The 20,840-nt window shown below is 43.5% G+C and overlaps 1 protein-coding gene across 5 annotated transcripts in view; it reads left to right on the top strand.

Moving 5' to 3' along the window:
• Nucleotides 1–20,840, top strand: part of ANKIB1 (ankyrin repeat and IBR domain containing 1) — a 379,415-nt gene that overhangs the window by 276,401 nt on the left and 82,174 nt on the right. For all 5 annotated transcript variants that reach the window (XM_069211633.1, XM_069211632.1, XM_069211636.1 and 2 more), the window contains exons 15-16: nucleotides 805–950; nucleotides 5,613–5,791. In XM_069211633.1, the coding sequence (XP_069067734.1) occupies nucleotides 805–950; nucleotides 5,613–5,791 (325 nt within the window). The remainder of the gene's footprint in view (nucleotides 1–804; nucleotides 951–5,612; nucleotides 5,792–20,840) is intronic.

A 20,840-nucleotide genomic window follows, 5' to 3' on the forward strand; every position in this document is an offset into this window, starting at 1 on the left:
TGGTGTTTGTGTATTTTAGCAATCTTGAGTTCGATGTCTAATGGTATGCATCATTTATGGGCATGTCTATTTCGCATATAATTGTTATTAGAATATTTTTGCAGCTATATCTCTAGCTTGACTTCTCATTGTGTGGACTAAAACAGTCAACCCCGAAAATACTGTGCTCACCAAGAGATGCAAATAACTTGCTTGGCAGGGGCATTATGATAGAATTTGCCTCCTCGTTCTATGTGGGATCACCTGCGAAAGAACATAAAATGAGATACAGTTTCACACAGACTTTCTTGAATACCAATGGTCTTTTCATAAACTTGCTCTTTTTGTGTTGGAGTGTTCTGTGATATGTTGGATTTAGCCATGCCTCTTACTTGAATGCAGTGCTAAATGAGAAGGTATGCATACAAGTGTACATTGAAAACTTGCTTAGCACTTGTGATTGTAGTGATTTTAATGTTTCTGCAGCAATTATTGAGTATCTCTCCTGAATAAATGAGACTGATGAGACATCCAAAAAATTACGATTAGTAGGCACCATTTTAGTGTTTCCCACTCACAAGAACTGGCCCAACCCCAACAACCAGAAGAAAAAAAAAGAAAAGGCTGAAGGGTGACGCAAATTAGATTTCTGAATACATGCAACTGAAGAGAAAGATGCATGATTTGTTGCATTATTTCCTGCCACGTATTTGTTTGTTTTACTGTTTGTTCTGCTGGGAAATGCTGGTATTTTGAAATATCTGCAAGGACAATCAGATAGTTTCTTTGAAAATAGTTAACTGTCATCTTTGTGTTACTTTCAAGCCGAAGGCGTCTGTCCTGATACCACTTTTATTGAAGATGCTGTACACGAGCTTCTTAAGACTCGACGAATTCTCAAGTGTTCTTATCCATATGGATTCTTTTTGGAACCTAAAAGCACAAAAAAAGAAATATTCGAACTTATGCAGGTAAATGTAAATTATTCCACGTTACAGTTGTTAAACAATGTATTCCTAAATATGATTGGCTTGGCCTTCCAGGTTTTGGTTTCATCCGCTATAAGAATGTATACCTCTTCTGCCTCCTTGGAAGACATGTAGCGCCAGCCACACATGCATACAACCCTACATACTTTCTACATACATACATACATACATGTGTTGTGTACGTGCAGAGGAAGAATGTCAACCATGGTCAACATTTGTATGGTATTTTTAAACATCTGTATAATCTAGACAAAGAGTGAAATATTTTTTTTTAAATGTAACAAGGCTAAGTTTGCACATATCCTAGTTTCAACCAGACGTTTCTGGCTCGCAAGTGAGTGATAATTAGGGAAAATGCTTTGTTTCCATTTGCCAATGAGAGAAGTTTACAGTTAGTGGATTTGGTGTTTAAAACATTTACATAGTGTATGTTCTTTATCACAGTCTGATACAAAGAGTGCATGTCAATTCCAGGGAATTTACAAGAACAGACGTTTTATTTTTATTTGTATTGTGGGAAATTATAAATGTGGTAGCTGTGTTCTGTGCATTTAGAAATGTAGACAGTAAATGTTTTATTCATAGCTTTGTGGTATGCTCTACCAGTAGACAATATTTATCATGAACAGTAAAATCATAGGATAAAAGTGAAAATCTGTTTGTATTAAGTGGTGCATTATTTCTTTAAATTGTCCATAAACATAGAAGATAGTTAATGTAGTTCCAAAATATCAAAATATTTAAGTTTTTTTTTTATTGGGCAACCAACAGTGCAGTAAGATAGGTGTTCAATACATACATGTTGCATAGGCAAGCAATCCAAGTTTGCTTCCCAGCAAATATTTAATCGGTATCTCAATAGGCATCCTTTAATGAAAGCCATCACCCTTTCCATAAAGGAAAGTGGGGAGGATGTAGTGGGGTTTTGAAAGTGGGGGAAACGGAGGAAGCAACTCGCTGCCTAAAGACTAGCAAAGACTAGTGATTACTATGAACTATACAGCTCTCAAGCTCTTTATCAACCACCCCTGTCATGTTAATTGCATTGTTCTTCATGACTGACAGCAAGGTTGCTTTCGTACTAAACTTGCCTTGTTGCCCACGACTATTCCCAGACACCCTGTTGTTCCCTATTAAGGAACATCGACAAAAATGATTCACCCACCTCCACTTATGTATAGACATGTATTGATTCCTCATGTGCCATTTTGAACTTGGCAGGGCTCCAAGGAGGTAGCCAGTAAGTATTCTTTACACTCCTCTATGCTTCTGCATTAATGTGATGTAATTCGGGGATAATTATAATTTCACCCTTTCTAATAATGCTGTTTTTTGGTTACTCTCAGACACACTCTTGAACACACCTTTTTCTCAGCCCCACTGCTGATCTTGGCACTCATTATCCCCATCGACACTGCATTTTTCTTACCACTCCTTTTTTGTAATCTGTAGACCCTGGGTACTACAGCCCAACTTAGTCAGGTGGCAGGTTCTCCCATTCCAGGAGATTCTTCATATTAGCAGGAAGAGAGACTTCCTCAGCAAATCGTGTTATTTCTATTAACCAAATGTTGGTACCTGTATCCTCCACGTGTTTTAGATGGGCCTCTGGGCACATCCTGTCTGAGATTACATAGACTCTGAATAATCAATGTGATGCCCCTTCAGTCAGAACAGACTCTGGAGAGGCTAGATTTGCAACATTTGCCAGTACTTCCCAGTAAGTAATCCGAGGTTTTGAGATGTTTCCTTAGCCAGCAGAGCTTGATCTATGGATGTCACGTTTTTCTTGGCATTTTCTTGGCGTCCTTCACATCTTGCACCTATCAATAGATGAATGCAGTAGTCGCACCTTCATCTCTTGTTAAAGCTGGCAGAAGTAATGGATACTCCTTCCTGTAGCCACATCGCTGCAACAGGCATTTCTTTGAAATTTCACTGATTAGAGGAAAATGCCATATAGCATAAAAACCTCCAGGCGGACATAATATCAAAAGTAGAGAAATGTTGATGAACGTGACAATTACAAAACCCAGATCAGATCCAGCAGGAATAGGATTCCAAGAGGTGGAGCAGGGTTCTAGAAATTACTCCAGATGCACGAAGACAAAACTGGAAAACAAGGGCAAGTAACCAAAAGTCATACCTTCCACACTGTTACTTGAGTATTTCCAACTCATAGTTGATGCTGAGATTTACAGCTCCTTTATTTTTTATAGGGTCAGACCAGAAGTGAAAGAGGAATCAGGACGTGACACATGCCATGATAGATTGGAATGTAACAACATTACAGGCCATGTGGAGTGGTGGTCATGCTTCTTTGGGAGCAACCAAATGTATCACTTCCTCTTTCTTAATGGAAAGTCTGAATCGGGACCATGTCTGAAAGAAAGATTTTACAGACATGGGCTGAAAAGGAAAACAGCTAATATAGTGTTATTCTCCCTTAGAGGTAGCAAAATGTACAAATCGAGTAAACAGTGGCTCCCCGAGACAGGGACTTGCGCATGCTGGGAACAGCATATCAGTCTGCCTTCTTAACTTTTAGAAAGACTTCTGGATATGCCTACTGCCTTTCCATTTGATTCGCCACCCGCTCCACTACAATAGCTTCGAATGGAAGAAATATTTTTTTCTCTGTTTTGTTTTCCCCTTTGTACTGTATTGCACTGCAGGGCACGAAAATCCACTCGACTCTCGCATTGGTGAGCCTTATTTGACCAGGTCGAGCTATTTTTAATTCGTACTCGTCCCTTCTGGCGTGATACACTGAACAGGTGTTCTGTTCAGTTGAAAAGTAGAGTGGCAATAAAAGATGCCTTTAAATCTTTTTCTTATGTCACATTTGCTCTGGTTTCAAAGTCAGTTTTTCTTCCAATTAATTTAAGTCAACTGTGCAAACATTTCAAAATATATTTCAGTAGTTGTGAAAGCACTTTTTTATATTTCTGTGCGATGAAAAAATATTTTATTTTTAATAGGATGAAAACAAATCTGAACACCTGTTGATGTGCAAGGGATATGTTTTCTGAAACCCAATTTTCACAGACTGTTAATACACTATAGAGTTTTATGAGTAAAGCTGCACGTTAGTGGAGAGGTTTTTGGAAATTTCTTGGAAAGTTACTGTGTGTAGATAGCAATATGCATACACACCATTGTTTAATAATATATTCATTAAAATTGAGTGTTTAAACAAACTGAGAAACACTCCTGCCCTGGTGGCAGTGTTGTTAGTAAACTAAAAGAAGTCCTAGGTGATGTGGGCTAGACCTCATGGGTATGTGGGCTAGATTCTTGTGATGCATGCAGCAAACTTTAGTCTACTTAATCAAACAAAAGAGGTTTTTTTGTACTGCAGAAATGCTGAGCTCACATATTTGAAGGTGCAATCATAAGTGAGAAATTAGAAAAAGGCAACTCTGTAAACTGTTTGCCTAGGATCACACAATTTGAGACCATTTACGGGTCAAGTACATTACAGTTAGCTCGAGTAGATTATTTAAGTTACTCAACCTGCAGGTCTAGTAACATTTTTATAATTTTTTTAGCCTTGCCAATGTTGCTAGAATGGATTTCATTCACAGGCAATGGTTCTCAATGAAGATGAGTGGAATGGAGTAGCCCAGGAATGTCAGCATCGACTTCAGAGTACTGTGAACTCTAAGGTCTCCCAGATGTCAGTCATTCATGTTGACAGGTACACCTCAGAACACAACCTTGCATGTGGGACCAAGGCCAATCCACATACTCCTTGTGGCCCACCTTTCCTTACTGTCTCAGTTACCACCACTTCCTCGTAAGGGTATGGGAATGACACAGTTAGCCATGTTCATTGCCTTTGAATCTGTGAGGTAGGCGACTCATCCTTGCCTCATATGCGTTTGGTTGCTGTGATCACTGTACACTTTTGTGCTTCCCATCTGTAGTAAGAGCTACCGCCTTCGTTAATCAAGAATCAGGAAGGGATAGCACCTCACCCACTAATCAGACAGGGAGCAGAAATGCTTTCTGCACTATTGCGCCAGCTATTCACTGCCCCCTAGTCACTGCAAGGCACACCCCATAAGATGTAGCTCTGTGGGAAATCCAAGGTTTGTCTTCTTAGAAGTCGCACTTGCATAAACCCCATGTCTGCTGACTTATAGTGCAGCACACATATTTAAGTGTTTAGATAATGCTACGAAGGATACAACATATGACAGATTGCCACAAATTTATTCAGGAAAAAAAATGTAGACAGCTAATGCTTATCAGAATGACTCTGGTAAGAGTAATATTACACATTGCCTCTGTTGTTTTGTTACCCTTTGTTTTTTTATGAGTTTGACTAGGAGTTTTTCTCTCAAGTGTGTGTTGAACTGCAATCTTTTCACCAACTGAATACCCGTTTTTCCCTTGGAATATTTTCAGCCTATATCTGTGTTGTCCCAACTAGAACATTAGCAAACTTATTGCAGGTTACCACTCATCTGAATACTGTTTAGCCTGTAGAAGCTTCATTTGAAATTGTAGTCTCTTTTATCATAAACTTAGTGCCATTTGAAAATGTGTAATTTGTTTGTGTCATTAACTCCTACAATTCTTGTTAGATTGAAAATATTTTCATATTGTTCTAACTTTGAGTGTGTTTGTATGTTACAGACAGACCTAGAAATGGTCACTGAAGATCTAGCTCAAAAAGTAAATAGGCCTTACCTTCGAACTCCTCGTCATAAGATAATTCGAGCAGCATGCCTCGTAGAGCAGAAAAGAAAAGAGTTTTTAGCTTCCGTTGCTCGTGGAGTAGCACCTGCAGACTCACCTGAAGTTCCAAGACGCAGGTAACAAAATCATTCTAGACCACTATAAAAACATCTTACTGCATATCATCTTGAAAATGCATGTTAAAGTTTGCATTCTCTTTATTGCTAATGAATAAGCTGGCAAAAACATGTTGGCTAATGTAAGTGCGTAAGATGTACATTGTGCTGAAACTGCGCCAGAGAAGAGAAGAAAGAGGGACACAAAGAAAGGAATCACAAAGGGCAGTGGAGATTGAGTTTAAGCAAATGAACAGAAAGGGTACTGTGAAAGAGTGCTCACGGGCCAGATGTAGCAACCCTTTTGCGAGTCGCAAACTGTGAAAATCGCCGTTTGCGACTCGCAAACGTGGGTTTGCAATTCACAAATGTATATTGCGAAGGGTGTTCCCTTCCTATTTGCGAGTCGGAGTGGTATGCAACTCCATTTGCGACCGCGTACGCGGTCGCAAATGGAGTCGCAGTTACCATCCACTTGAAGTGGATGGTAACCCACTCGCAAACGGGAAGGGGTCCCCATGGGACCCCTTCCCCTTTGTGACTGGACCCCATATTATTTTTTCAGGGCAGGGAGTGGTCCAAGGGACCACTCCCTGCCCTGAAAAATCCGAAACTAAAGGTTTCGGTTTTTTTTTGTAGTGCAGCTCGTTTTCCCTTAGGGAAAACGGGCTACACTTCAAAAAATAAAAAAACTGCTTTATTGAACAGCAGGTCGCTAACATGGAGGCCTGCTGACGTCAGCAGGCCTCCATGTTAGCGAGTGCCTATACTCGCAATTTGCGACCCACCTCATGAATATTCATGAGGTGGGTCATTGCGACCCCATTGCGAGTTGCAGTCGGTGTCTGAGACACCGTACTGCATAGCAATTTGCGACTTGCAAATTGCGAGTCGCAGGGACTCGCAATTTGCAAGTCGCAAATTGCATTTTTGCTACATCTGGCCCCACATTCGCACCAGAATCTGAGCTGAACTAAACTGTCAATACTAACATTTCAGTAGTTATTAATGGGAAGTAATGGCTAAATTTGATTGTTATCTGTATACTCAAATCCAGTACCAACAAAGAAAAAGTTCACAATTTCACAAGTGGTCAGATGAAAGATGAAAGTCCATTATAACCACAATTGGGGATTTTCATGAAGTGTAACAGTTATTCAGTGCCTGACAGCTAAAATGACTACATGTTTCTTTGGTAACTGCATTTGTCTGATCGGTACACAATAGCAGTGACGTTAGCCCAAGCAGGTTCACAGATTCTTGAACATTTTATGGACCGTGCTCCCACTCAGTCAAGAACCAGAGACTGCCGTGCGAAGATACTAAAGTCTTCACTTCTGGCCTATTTATGTGTGATAAGGGGCATCGTCTTTCATCACCATGCAGCACCTGAAGTTAACGTCACGGTTAAAGCTAAATTAAATGGAACCACTGAAGCTTTCACTTTATGTGGTAATAATTTGCACTAAACTAGACAGCTGATTTACGGTCAGGATTCCATAAAAGGATTTTGAATGCAGTGATATGAGTTGTCTTGTACTATTCTCATCCTTAAATTTATCAAATATGGTGGACCTAATCTAGGGAAAGATTCCCCTAATGTGTCTATTGACCCCTTGTTTTGTTTTTTTGCATTTAGGAGTTCTGTTCGGAGGGGTTTGACTCTTAAATTAATTCATGTAGTTAAGAGAAAAGCATCATCGATTTCCCTGGATGGCATTTGTAAAGCAGCCATTTGGGGATGCCAGATTAAGTTTTCACACACTTTTGGATGCATCAGACCAGTCTGCCTACTGACTGGTTACAATGATCAATACAGACACAAAAGTGCTACGCAAGGCACTGGACCTTCGGTTGCAACCAGTGATTTTGCAGTTAATTCATGGAGACCAATGTAGTTTCAGACCCGGTTATAGCACCACTATGAACTTACGATGGCTAATGCACGTACTGCACGAGGTAGCGGTTAGAGAGGATGAACTGGCTGTTGTCTCTGGAATAAGCTGGGTTTTGGTTGTAGTATCCCCCACTTTTATGCCTGGTGTCAATGTGTTTTGGACTCAAGGGCACTGGGTTCCTTCTGACCAGAGACCCAGTGCCAGTGCTCTCTCCCCTAAATTTGGTTGCTGGTAAACCTTTTACACCCACAATTGGCATACTGGTGCATCCATGTAAGTCCCTAGTATATGGTAAATGGGTGCCCAGGGCATAGGTACAGCAGGGGTCACCCATGGGCTGCAGCATGTATTTTGCCACTCATGAGAGCCCATACAAACTGTCTGCAAGCCTGCCATTGCAGCCTGCATGAAATGGTGCATGCACCCTTTCACCACCAAACCTGGTCACTGCACTTAGATGCTAAAAGTCATCCCTCTGGTAGGCCCTTCAGCCCAAGGGCAGTGTGCATGTCGCTAAATGTGAGGGTACCCCTGCATGAGCAGGGAGCCCCTACAGACCCCAAGCTTTCCTGGACTCTATAAGTGCGGGGAAGCCATCTTAAGGTATGTAGCGGAGACTGGGCAACACAAGTGGTCCAACTACATAATGGTTTCTCCAAACCTAGGCATGTTTGGTATCAAACATGTTGGAATCATGCAACAACACCGATTCCAGTGTTAGTTGCATGATACCATGTACTCTGGGGGTTTCTTAAGGGATCCCCCAGTTCTGCTTGTGCAGCCTTAAGGGTCTAGCTGCCAGCCCGAACTGCTGCTGACCCAGACACTGTTTTGCCCTCCTGCTGGTGAGCCAGGCTCAGGCTGGAGAGGCAGAACAAAGGATTTCCTGCAAGGGAGAGGTGTGACCACCTCCCCTTGTGTATTAGGTGTCTTAAGGACTTGGGTGGGGTAGCCTCTGAGGGCCATCAGACTGCTTTCAGGGCCACATTTGGTACCCTCCTTGCATAATTCGGTTTGTACCAGTTCAGGAACCCCCGGTTCCATCTCTGGTGAGAAAGTACTTAAAGGACAGGGAGTGACCGCCCCTAGTGTCCAGCTCCTCCCCTAGAAAGGTGCACAGAGCTCTGCCAGGTGGCCACTTAATTCAGCCATCTTGGAAACAGGATGGGCAGAGGCCCCTGTGAGCATCTGACTGGTTAGGCCAGGTAGATGTTGTCCCTGACCCCCTCTGATAGGTGGGTCACTTCAGAGAGTGACTAACCCCCTTTTAGGCAGGTGGGTCCTCAGATTCGTCGTGCAAAACTCTCCAAGGAACTCTCTGCAATACATCTTCTGCTCCTGGCCTCTGGAACAGCTGCTGGTCTGCTTTGGAACCACAACGCATCTGCTCCTTGTGGGAAGGTTTCCATTGCAACATTGTTACTCCGGATCCTGCAAGAATTCTACAACGTCCAAGGCTGTGCATCCTCCAGGGTCACAGGGATTCTGTTTGCACCTGGAAGCACAAAGGAATCTCCCTTGGAGTGAAGAAATCACTCCCCTACAACCGCAGGCACCTCAAGACAATGTTGACCAGCTGATGGGGTCTGCTGTTCCCCGAACATCGAAAGGCTCAGCTTCACAGGTGGTGAGTCTGTGGCTTCCTCTGGTTCCTGCTTGTCTCTTTATCAGCGTAGGAGACTGAGGGGCCCCGCCCAGCCACTGGACTGGAACCCCTGTGTACCGCCACTTCTACACTTGCTAAGACTTGTTGACTCTTCCTCCGGGAGATCTTCAGGCACCAAGAAGCCCGGGCCTCCAGTACTCTGCAACTCGAACATCAGCCCCTGTCCTGAAACACTTGCAATGTGGGACTTATGTTTTGTTGTGCTGGTAAGGCCTCCTTTTAACTACCTGTGCCATCGCCTGTAGGTCACTCCTGGGGGCTCCATCGACTTCTTCTGGCCTTCCTGTGTGCTGAGGGCCATTCCTGACTCCCACCCTCCCCCCCTAGGTATAGTCCCCTGGACCTTGCTGGTCCCCAAAACTTTGCAAACACTTCTTCAACTTGTTCTTACATTTGCCAGTACTTGTTGGTGACCTGACTGGTCATTGACACTCCTACAATCGGGCGACTGTCTAGGGACAGCTTGTAAGCGACTCATATGATCTTCTGCAGGTCCTGAACCCTACACCTGGATGACTTCTTCCATCGACTTGCAAGAACTTCACCTCCTGGAGGGTGGGCATTGCCACCTGCACCACCTGGTCACCTCTAATGGTGCTGGACTCTGTCCCCTTTCTTTGTAGGTCCTCCATGTCCAGAATCTGTTCCTGGGTCCCACTGGCCTGGCCCACGAGTCGTGACAGCAGCTGGACAATCCAAAGTTTCCGCTGACTTCAGAGAAAGTCCCTTCTGCCCTCTGCATCCGGGTCCCTCTTGTAGGTACTCTTGTCATCTGGACATCCTGGGGAAGGGACACTTTCCATCCTTCCTCTTTTTTTGCTGGTTTCCTCAGGGTCCACGGGCAAGGGTCCTGAATTCCACAAGCTCCAGCCTCTATTCTGTATGGTAGCCTATGGGACTACTGGGTGGGTAACTACCTTACACCTGGTCGCTGGGGACACTTACTGTACTTACCTTTGGTGTTTCTGTCTGCCCCTAGCTAACTACCATACTTACCTTGGTTGGGTTCACATTCCACTTTTTTAGTACATGGTTTGGTCCTCCCACACGGCCCTGTGTGTTTTTATGCTATTACTGGTGATTACTTTGTGTACATATTGTGTGTAGATATCTCCAAAGGGAGATATGCCAATGCTACTGTTAGTGCTAGTGCTGTAATAAAGTATCCTCTTTATTTGCAATACTTGTGTGGTTCTTTCTTGTGAATGAGGTACTGTCTGACTACTGTGGTATTGCAGGTGCTTTACATTCCTCCTGAATGAGCTTTAGCTGCTCGCCTCAGCTACCCCTACCACTAAGGGTTGCTAGGACTCAGTATAGGGTGCCACACCATAGGTGTACACCATAAACTGAGCCATCCACCTACAGTCTCCATTGAAATCACCAAAGCTTTTGACACGGTCGACTGCCACTACCTTATGCTGGAGTTGGAGGTGATGGGGTTTGGTATGCAATTTCACGCCGATGTGCGTCTCTTGTATACAAGTCCCACGGCTAGTGTGTGAGTGGGTAAGTTGTGCTCTGATCCGTGGGTGAAGAGCAGGAGCATACGTCAGGGCTGTCCTTCCCATGCGTCTTTTTCTCTATAGTCCTGGAGCTCCTGGCCATTCACATCCGAAAGGTCGTGTCTGGATGGCGGATTAGGGAGGGGAACGTTAATCACCTGGTGTCCCTATATGCTGACACACATTTCTATCTTTCAGCCCGTAGGCAATCCCCTCTCATTCTCTTAAGCCTTATGGATGCTTTTAGGGAGCTATCAGGTCTTAAGAATAATCACAGGAAATCACTGGTGTTTCCTAGGGGGACCCTGGTCGTCCGTGATCCTGACGGGGTTCCAGAATTGCCCATACAATGGTCGTTATGGTACCTAGGGATACTAGTGGCCCATACAATGCAGAAACGCTTGCAGTATAATATTAGGAGGGTTACTGAGGACCTCTGGTTTTTGATGCGCTTTTGAAACTCTCTCCCTCCTTCCCTTATTGGCCGGGTGGCCATTTCAAACATGGTGTTTTTGCCACAATATCTATACTCTAGGCACATTTGTTTGACACACTCCCTCACAGGATGTTTTGGAGGTTGCACTCCCTGATTACCTCGCTGATATGGACGGGGACAGAGGAGAGTGGGGAGGGACTTTTTGTTCCAACCGCTGGAGGCAGGGCTAGTGGACCCCAACTTGGAGCAATATTATTTGGCTTCCCCGATTCAATACGCTGCACATTGGCTTGCGAAAGATAGTAACTGGGAAAAGTCACTATTACAGAATGCGACAAGGGGCTCAGCTCTTCCTCAGCTTCTGATGGCGGGAGGAGGTTTAGATGCGACACTGGTAGCATACCTTATTAAACATAAGGCCTCCTTGTGGGAACGGACTGTCTGCTGGTTCTCAGAGAGGGCTCCTTTTGCCAGAGAATTTGTTTTTTTTGGTACTTACCAGCCTTCCGTGTGTTGGTGGAGTCTGTAGATGTGTGTGCATGGCAGTAGTGTGGTTGTGAGACACTGGGAGACTTGTTTCCCAGTGAAGAGTTTCACATTTGAAGCAGCACAGGATGGCTTTCATATAAGGCCGGGACAGTTCTTGCAACACACTAGTGGTGCAGCCATTGTCAGGATTTATATCCTTCCCCACGGCCCCATGCACATAACTCACTTTTCAGGACCTGTTAGAATTGGGAGGGGGCCACCACCTGGTCTTTCTCCTATATAAACCATGGCAGCTGATCAGTTATGCACTCTATTCCCTGCCCAAGTGGCGTGGAATAGTGATCTGGGGATACATCTAGAGGCTGCCCAGTGGGCAAGAATGTGTATGTTGGTGAAGGCTATACCGAGCAACGGCCGATTTAAACTTATACACTTTCATTTCATGCACTACACATACATGATGCCAGTGCTCCTACATAAAATGAACCCTAGTAAAGTGGTTAGTTGTTCCAGATGCCATGCCCATGTGAGCACTTTTTAGATTTGGCATGGCTATGCCCAGCAGCGCCTAGGTTTTGGTGGCGTGTGGTGGCTTGGAAGAGAGCTGTGGTGCGGGATACCTGTTACTGCAGACCTTGCAGTTTGCATATTGGGTAACATCCATCTGCAGAAAGGCCAGAAAATGGGATTTAAGTTCTTGCACTGGTTACTGCTACTGGCTAACTGATGGGTCAGATGGATCCCACTGGCGGATGTGGCTGCATGGGCAGTGGCTGAGGACGTAAAGCTGAAGCAGTGCAGATGCAATGGTAAGGTGGGGGACGATCTAGGAGTGTGGTTGGAACTCCTTGCCAGCTTCATGGACTCTGGGGGATCTTTACTGCACTCCTCAACTGATGACAAGCCTTCTACCTACACAGATGATGACTGATTTTGTATCTGTGGGGTGTGGTGGTGCTGTGTTTAAGGTCCAGGGGATGATTTGGTTTTTCATCCTCTGTTCATGAAGGTGCTCAATTTGGGTATAATAACACTACAGTGTCCATTTGCATATACTGTGCAGACCAATCCTCTCTTTGCTGTGGTTAAAGCTGGCTATTGTTACCCTAACTGTTTTAGTTACTTCAGAGGAAATTAATAAAAGATGTCTTTAAAGAAAAAAGGTTTCCTCACACTTTATATTTAACATTCAGTTTGGGAGTTGCACACAATCTGGCAGCACATCAACAACACAAGGCTTACTTCAGCTGTAACGTCCACCCTGCATTCCACAGTTGTCACCCTTCCAACCCATATCTCTTGCACACCTTGCTAATATTCTCAACTCCCTCAAAGCCATCTCTTATGAGGATGTCTTACCCTCATGCTTAGTTGAACCCTTAAGCAAAGAAGGTCTCTCACCCCTACTCACCATTGTCAACACCTCCCTCTCTCAAGTCAACTTCCCAGAATCTCTCAAGAGGCCAAATTCTCCAATTCCTGATAAATTGCCACGATTACTTGCACCGCTGACACTATTGGCAAAACTACAACTTCACTACAATGAAACAATAGATCACCAGACGATTCTGAACAACCCTGCACTCGGGCCTTACATCAGGGCACAACAGTGTCTCACATAACCCACAAGGCCAACCTCCAATAGTAAATACAAGCTGGCACGACTCTAGCCAAAAGTGCATTGGGCCTCCTGACCAAGACAGACCTTTAATATGCACACTTTGATGGACCGATGCACCGGTGGCTACTGGAGAGTAACAAACAAAATGGCGTTCACTCACAACATGTCTTACCTCCAAAAACCTAACTATCTGGATAGACTTGCAGGAACAGGCATACCGAGGAGAATCTGTTTACTTCATCGAGCGCTGCAAAAGAAGGGCCTCACTCGGCGAGTTTTCCTCTGTCTATCATATTTGCTACTATCCCTGTGCATACAGTACAAATTGGTACCCATACAAGGACAAGCACTAAATACCAACCGGCTAACCTCCAGGGGGCAGCAATTCATAAATACATCAGCATAACAGCCTGCAAGCATTGTTATGAACCACTACCATGGTGAATTAGCTACTGCGCGTCTCCTGGCTATATGAATGGCACTGTGCCAACTTTTATCATAATCTGTTCACCATACCTTGCTGAACAAGGCATCAGTACTGGCTTTTCACTATCTACATGAATCAAGCTACTCTGACATAATTCCCACATCTGTAGCCTGTGGATTGCAGAGATCGGCATCTCCCCTGCTCCACAAAAAAGAACAGAATTGGCACCTTATTATTAAAAAAAAAATCTGACATCTTTGTACTATCATACACACATGATCAACATTGCAGGTGGCTCATTCCAGGGTGAAGAAAAGGGACCTAGAATTCTTCAATGTATTTAGGCACCAAATGATAATGCAGTGGTTTTCTGGAAGTCCTTGATAAACAACTTTCAGATCTCCCAGACAACCTTGGCATAATTTTGAGCGGAGACTTCAATCTCCCGATAGATGGTAACCTCGACAGAATATCAGCACATAAATTCATAGGTAACAACTCCCACAAACACATGAGAATCTTTTGCAGTAATAATAACTTAATAGACATATGGCAATTATATAACCATACAGGGAGTGACTAAAATTTTTACTCCTCTCCCCATCACTCCATTTAGAGGATAGACTATATAATAATGAGCAGCTCTCTGCTCCAGCTATCCCATGCACCAAAAATGTAACCAATAGTTATCTCTGACCACATGTGTGTGTCATTACAACTTATTCTAAATGACCCTACCCTTCCACCATGGCAAGGGTGCCTAAACGATGATCTATTAGATGACCTTGACAACAGAGAAGAAATAGCAAAGGGTATTGATCACTTCCTCATAGAGAACCACCCAGATAACGCATCCTAAACCACAAGATAGGATGCCCTCAAAGCCACTCTTAGAGGTACCATGATCCAGCAAATTGCCCTAAAAAATAAAGGTATCTCTAACCACCTCAAGAAACCAGAAGCAAACCACCTTGATGGTCAGCTCCCTTCCCACAGGAGGTGACCTGGGCGCATCTCAATTTGTTGACCACACCTGGGTTCGCTCTTTCATGGTTCTAACTCAGTGTAGCAACTCTTCTTCTATCTCTACACCTCTCTCTCTCTTCTTCCCCAGCCCTCTGAGGCACATCTCCACCTCTTTCTGCCCCCTCCCTTTCTTCTCATGAGTCATCATACCTTACTGTTATATACTTTTGTTGGATAAGACAGACCATCACAACGATACAGTTTTTCAATTTTGCCACATGCCAGGCATTTCTGTATACACAGCTACTGAGTTGAGAGAGGATGCATTTAATTTACGTTCACTGTTTTATATATTAGATGGCACTCCCTTCCTCCTGTGAAATGCAACAGACATGTACTGTGTATCTCGGTTATCACAGCTCTATTTTATTTTATTTTATTTTATGAACAATAAATATATCTGAAAACAAATAGGAATTCCAGAGGAAAATAAGAGCAGTAGCCAAGGTCAGTGCCTAGCACACACCTGGCCTGGTTTTCGCCGTTAATGTCACCTACAGTCGTAACGGGTCCTTCCTGAACTCCAGTCTAAATGTGATGACAGGGAAAGCATACACCAGCAAACAGAGTATGATGTAATTCCAACAGTTGCTGCTTCTTTTTCAAACACACTGTCCTATTGCTGTTCAGACCATGAAAAAACTGTTGATTGTACCACATGCTAAATATATATGCACCTGCTACAAGACAATAGACACGAGGAAAGGCATTGAGAAAACTGGACCTAGAGTTGGTAACAACAAGGATTCCCCCACACTCTGCTTTGATGGGACAGCAAAATCTGTTGTTTGGCAGGCCCGTTCCAAACGTACTTCTGCAGGTAACAATCACCACCAATCCCTCTCTGATGGGGTGAGGAGCTCACCTCCACGAAATGAGTGTCCATGGCACCTGGTCTTTCGAGCAACAGGAGCACCACATAAACTACCTGGAGCTGCTAGCCATCAGACTGGCCATCAAAACATTTCTCAAACGTTTGGGGGAAAAATGTACTAATAGAGACAGAAGCAGGGGGTACTAATAAACCCAGAAGCAGGGGGTCACAAACTCCCTCAGTTCTCTGCAGTGGCTCAGGAAATTTGGCACAGGTCAATCCGCAACAACATTCACCTGGTGGCAGAACCTTTATAGGGAGTGGAGATTGACTAGAAACCTGCTCAGCAGGATGCATCAACCAGTCCACAAGTATGAACTTCACATCCATATCCTTCACAGGTACTTCCAAGAGATGTGGAACCCCACACCTTTGCCAGTCCCACAAACGTGAAATACCAAAATTTCATTTCCAGGTGTCTGCACCCACAGACCATGGGCAATGCACGATGGATGAGCTTGTCAGAGATATTTGCCAGTGCTTTTCTGCCTCTCCCTCTCAACCCCTGTGAGCTGATGAAAATGAGGATGGTGTCCATGACGATCATCCTAGTGGCACCAACCTGGGCAAGAAAACTGGTATTCATGCACTTCTGTCTCTCAAAACAGTTTGGTGCAGTAGATTATCTGCTACCTTCTGCACCTGTATATGGCTTGCCTACTCTACTGCTCGATATGCTTGTATTTAATTGCAGTAGCAGTTTATCTACAAACTAAACAACATTCATCTTTATTTAGGATTCTAGTCATCAAAGCCTTCATGGAGGGTCTTATGAGAGTAATACCTTCAAAGACACCCACTGCACCAATGTGAAAACTGAATATGTTCCTTACATGGTTCATATGCCCTCTTTTTGAGCCACTATGCTCATGTGACCTATGGTTCTCATCCTCTAAAGTTGCCTTCCTAATCAAAATAGCCTCCTTCCAGTACAAAAAATATTCATTCACGTTCATAAGGATAGGGTAGTTCTTCATACCAACCCCACGTTTCCACAGTTGACAGATGTGTGACCTTTTCATATAAACCAGACCATTGAAGCTTACCTGTCTTTTTTCCAACAACCAGCAAGTGACACAAAGACCCTTTCACCTTCTGGATGAAGGGTCTCCAACCTTTTCTGCATTGAAAGCTTCTTCTGCTCAAGGAAAGTCCTCCTGAGGTATTAGCATATTTTATCACAGTAAACAAGTGAAGACATGTTAACGTTACACTATGACCACCCTATGCTGCATTATCATTAGCATCAGAAATACCAGGAAAATGTTCATCAATATTAAAAGCCTCCACCTGATTCACGAAGTAACATGCAAATCATCACATGCCCTCCAGCATAACCTCAGCATTTAGTCACACCAACTTACCATGAATTATAATTCAACAATCAACTAAAATTCAGTTTTGGAATTGCAGCCTTTTGTCTTCATCAACATATAATTTCTGAAAATATACAATTACTATCAATCTTACTTAACGTTTTGGGCAAACATGCTCAATTTTCCAAAAGAAACCCCTCTTTTTAGCCAAGCGCAAGCACTTTGACCTGTTGTAAGTATTTTGGGCTTTTAACCACTCCCATCTCATGCTTATCACTTTCATTGGTTCCTGGCCTTGCCTTTCAGAATCTCTTTATGTCATTGGTAAATGCTTTACGTTTGTCCCACCTTAAGGCTGTTCTCGTCACGCCTTGCAGACTGCCCCTGTTACATGGATTATTGCACGATTGCCGTTACACTTCAGCGTATGCTAACTATTTTTTCTTTTATCTCTCCCTTTCATGCTGTATGGCAGCCATGTCGCTCACAGCACGAATAGGCACAACAGCGTGATCTCAATCGGCTGTATTGGATCGGTGGTCACATTGTTCACAGTTACCTAATCAGTCATTTCTTGTGGCTCTCCCCTTAAAACACTTGAAATTGGTAAATGCTTTATGTAAAACAGAAATCCTCAAAGCGAATGTGGCTCTCCCAGCAAGAGTGGGAAAGCCAATACTACAATATTCACTGCACTCACGAAACTCGCCCCATAATGCTTTGCATTGCATTACTTTTACAAAACCTTTTTGCTCAATGTCTTTTTAAGCACTCTCATGACTGGAACTTTTGTTTTACAGATGGGTATAGCTTGTGTTTTAAGGGCCTTGTTTGTAATATCATTGCTAAAAGCCTGCTACCCCTGAAAATGTGTAATGCAGTATGCTCTCTAGGGGCCAAGTATATGGTTACACTGCATTATTTATTGCCAATTTCTTTTTGTGTGGTTATGCCCTCTAGGAGCTAACTATATAGTTACATGACCATGTTTCTTTACAAATGTTATTTTCATTGTAGTGTCCTCTAGGGGCTGTTCTAAGCATTTCAGTCAATCAACATACTAAAATATTTGTGGCACGGAAACTTGCCACATAATGCTTTGCAGGGCATTACTTTTACAAAACATATTTGCTTATATCTCAGCCTCTGGTGGTCATAGGGCAATGGGTCCACCCTCCAAACATTCACCATGATGTGCTCTTTCTGTCTACATCTCTGGGTCCCCACAGTTAGTGGGAACTCCACCATTCATTATCCTTTTAAGCTCTCTAATGGCTGGATCTTTTGTTTTGCAGTTGGGTGAAGTTTGTAATATCATTGCAATAGGGCTGCTAGCCTTGAAAACGTGTAATGCAGTATGCCCTCTAGGGGCAACATATATGGTTACACACCATTATTTTCTCCCATTCTTTTTTCATTCAGTTATCCCCTCTAAGGGCTGTCTGGATGGTTAAATGACCATGTTTCTTCCAAATGCAATTTTTCTTGTATTGTTCTCTAGAGGCTGTTCTGAGCATTGCAGTCAACATACTATAATAGTCGCTGCACAAAAACTCGCCCCATAATGCTTTAAAGGGCATTACTTATACAAAACATTTTTGCTGATAACTCAGCCTGTGGTGGTCCTAGGACAATGGGGCCACCTTTAAGACCCTCTCTCTCTCTCTTTACATCATCTCTGGGTCCCCACAGTAGGTTAGCAGGGTCCCCAAAATAATAACCTCTCCCACCATTAAGTGTCTTTTAAGCCTTCTAATGGCTAGAAATGTTGTTTTACAGCTGGGAGAAGTTTTCTTTTAAAGGTTCTTGTCTGTAATATCATTGTAGTAGGCCTGCTTGCCCTAAAAACACCTTCTAGGGGCTAAGTATATGGTTACACTGCATTACTTTCTCCTGTTTATTTTTCATGGGGTTATGCTCTCTAGGGGCTAACAATGTGGTTACATGACCATGGGCCAGATGTAGGAAACAGTTTGCGACTCGCAAACGGCAAAAATTGCCGTTTGGTAACCCACTCGCAAATTGGAAGGGGTCCCCATGGGACCCCTTCCACTTTGTGAATGGACACCAAAATATTTTTTCAGGGCAGGGAGTGGTCCCAGGGAAACTACCGAAACTAAAGGTTTCGTTTTTTTTTTAAGTGCAGCTCGTTTTCCTTTAAGGAAAACGGGCTACACTTAAAAAAAAAAAAAAAACTGCTTTATTGAAAGCAGTCACGAACATGGAGGTCTGCTGACTACAGCAGGCCTCCATGTTTGCGAGTGCCTATACTCGCTTTGGGGCCGCAATTTGCGACCCACCTCATGAATATTCATGAGGTGGGTCATTGCGACCCCATAGCGAGTTGCAGTCGGTGTCTGAGACACCGTACTGAATACCAATTTGCGAGGTGCAAATTGCGAGTCGCATGGACTCGCACTTTGCACCTCGCAAATTTTTACGTTGCTACATCTGGCCCCATGTTCCTTACAAATGATAATTTTGTTATAGTTCCCTCTAGGGTCTATTTTCAACATATTTACGAGACACAAAAGATGTTCTCAACCTCATAGAATCCCTCAATTCTGAAGGGGAGATCCACGCACTGATTACCATGGATGTGGAAGCGCTGTATACCAATATCCCTCAGCAAGCAACGTTGGCAGTAGTAGAGTCAGCCCTCCTGTCAACCACACTGGATCTAACTACCCCAATACATTTCATCATGCACTGTGCGCACTTAGCAATGATAGAGAATTTCTTTCAGTTCGAAGACCTGTTGTTTCACCAGATTCGAGGCACATCAATGGGAAGCACTTTTGCGCCCAGCTTAGCATGTCTCTATATGTATGATTTTGAGAAACGATTCATACTACCTACCTCCAACCCGCATTTTGAGTACATCAAGTTGTGGCGCAGATATATTGACGACATTTTGGTCATCTGGAAAGGTCCCATTGAGGAGGTAACATCTTTCACCACGTGGGTCAACAACCTTGATCCCTTTTAGAATTTTACCGCCTCAGTCTCCACCACTACAATCACATTTTTGGATCTGGAGATTAGCATTGATAGGGGCGTTCTCATGACCCGCACACATCAAAAAACAACAGACCGTAACAGTCTGTTGCTCCACGACAGTTATCATCCTAGAGCACTCAGAGATAACTTACCTTTTGGTCAATTTTTACGACTGCGCCGCAATTGTAGCAATATCCGTTCCTTTGACATTCAAGCAACAGAATTGAAATACAAACTATATGACCGCCACTATCCATCTAAAGTGGTAAACACTGCTTATAAGAGAGCTAAATATAGTGATAGGGATCAACTCCTACAGATGGCACCCAGATGTACGGATAATAAATTGACATGTGTTACGACTTTTACACCTCTGTCGAATTCAGTCAAGAAAATTATCAATAAAAGATGGGAGATCCTTCAGAGTGGAGGTGAAAAAATTCAGAAACCTCTCTTCGCCTTTCGTAGAACCACCAATCTGAGAGATACATTGATTCACACTAGACCAAAACCTAGAGTGACACCCAATAAACAAAGTACCCTGTGGGAGTTACCACCAGTTGTGGGTCATTTCCCGTGTGGGAATTGTAATGTATGCTCCTTGACTAAACGTACTGACTCTTTGGAGCTGGACCCGATTGGACATTGGCGTCTACTCAAACACACTAACTGTAACACCCGGAATTGTGTATATTTGATTACGGTCCCTTGCGGCTTACAGTACGTAGGGATGACCACTAGAGCGGTGAAACTCAGAATTAATGAACACCGCAGCAACATTCGGTGCGGACGCACTTCGACTAAATTAAGCA

This window comes from Pleurodeles waltl, chromosome 10 (genome assembly GCF_031143425.1).
Source record: "Pleurodeles waltl isolate 20211129_DDA chromosome 10, aPleWal1.hap1.20221129, whole genome shotgun sequence".
NCBI lineage: Eukaryota > Metazoa > Chordata > Amphibia > Caudata > Salamandridae > Pleurodeles > Pleurodeles waltl.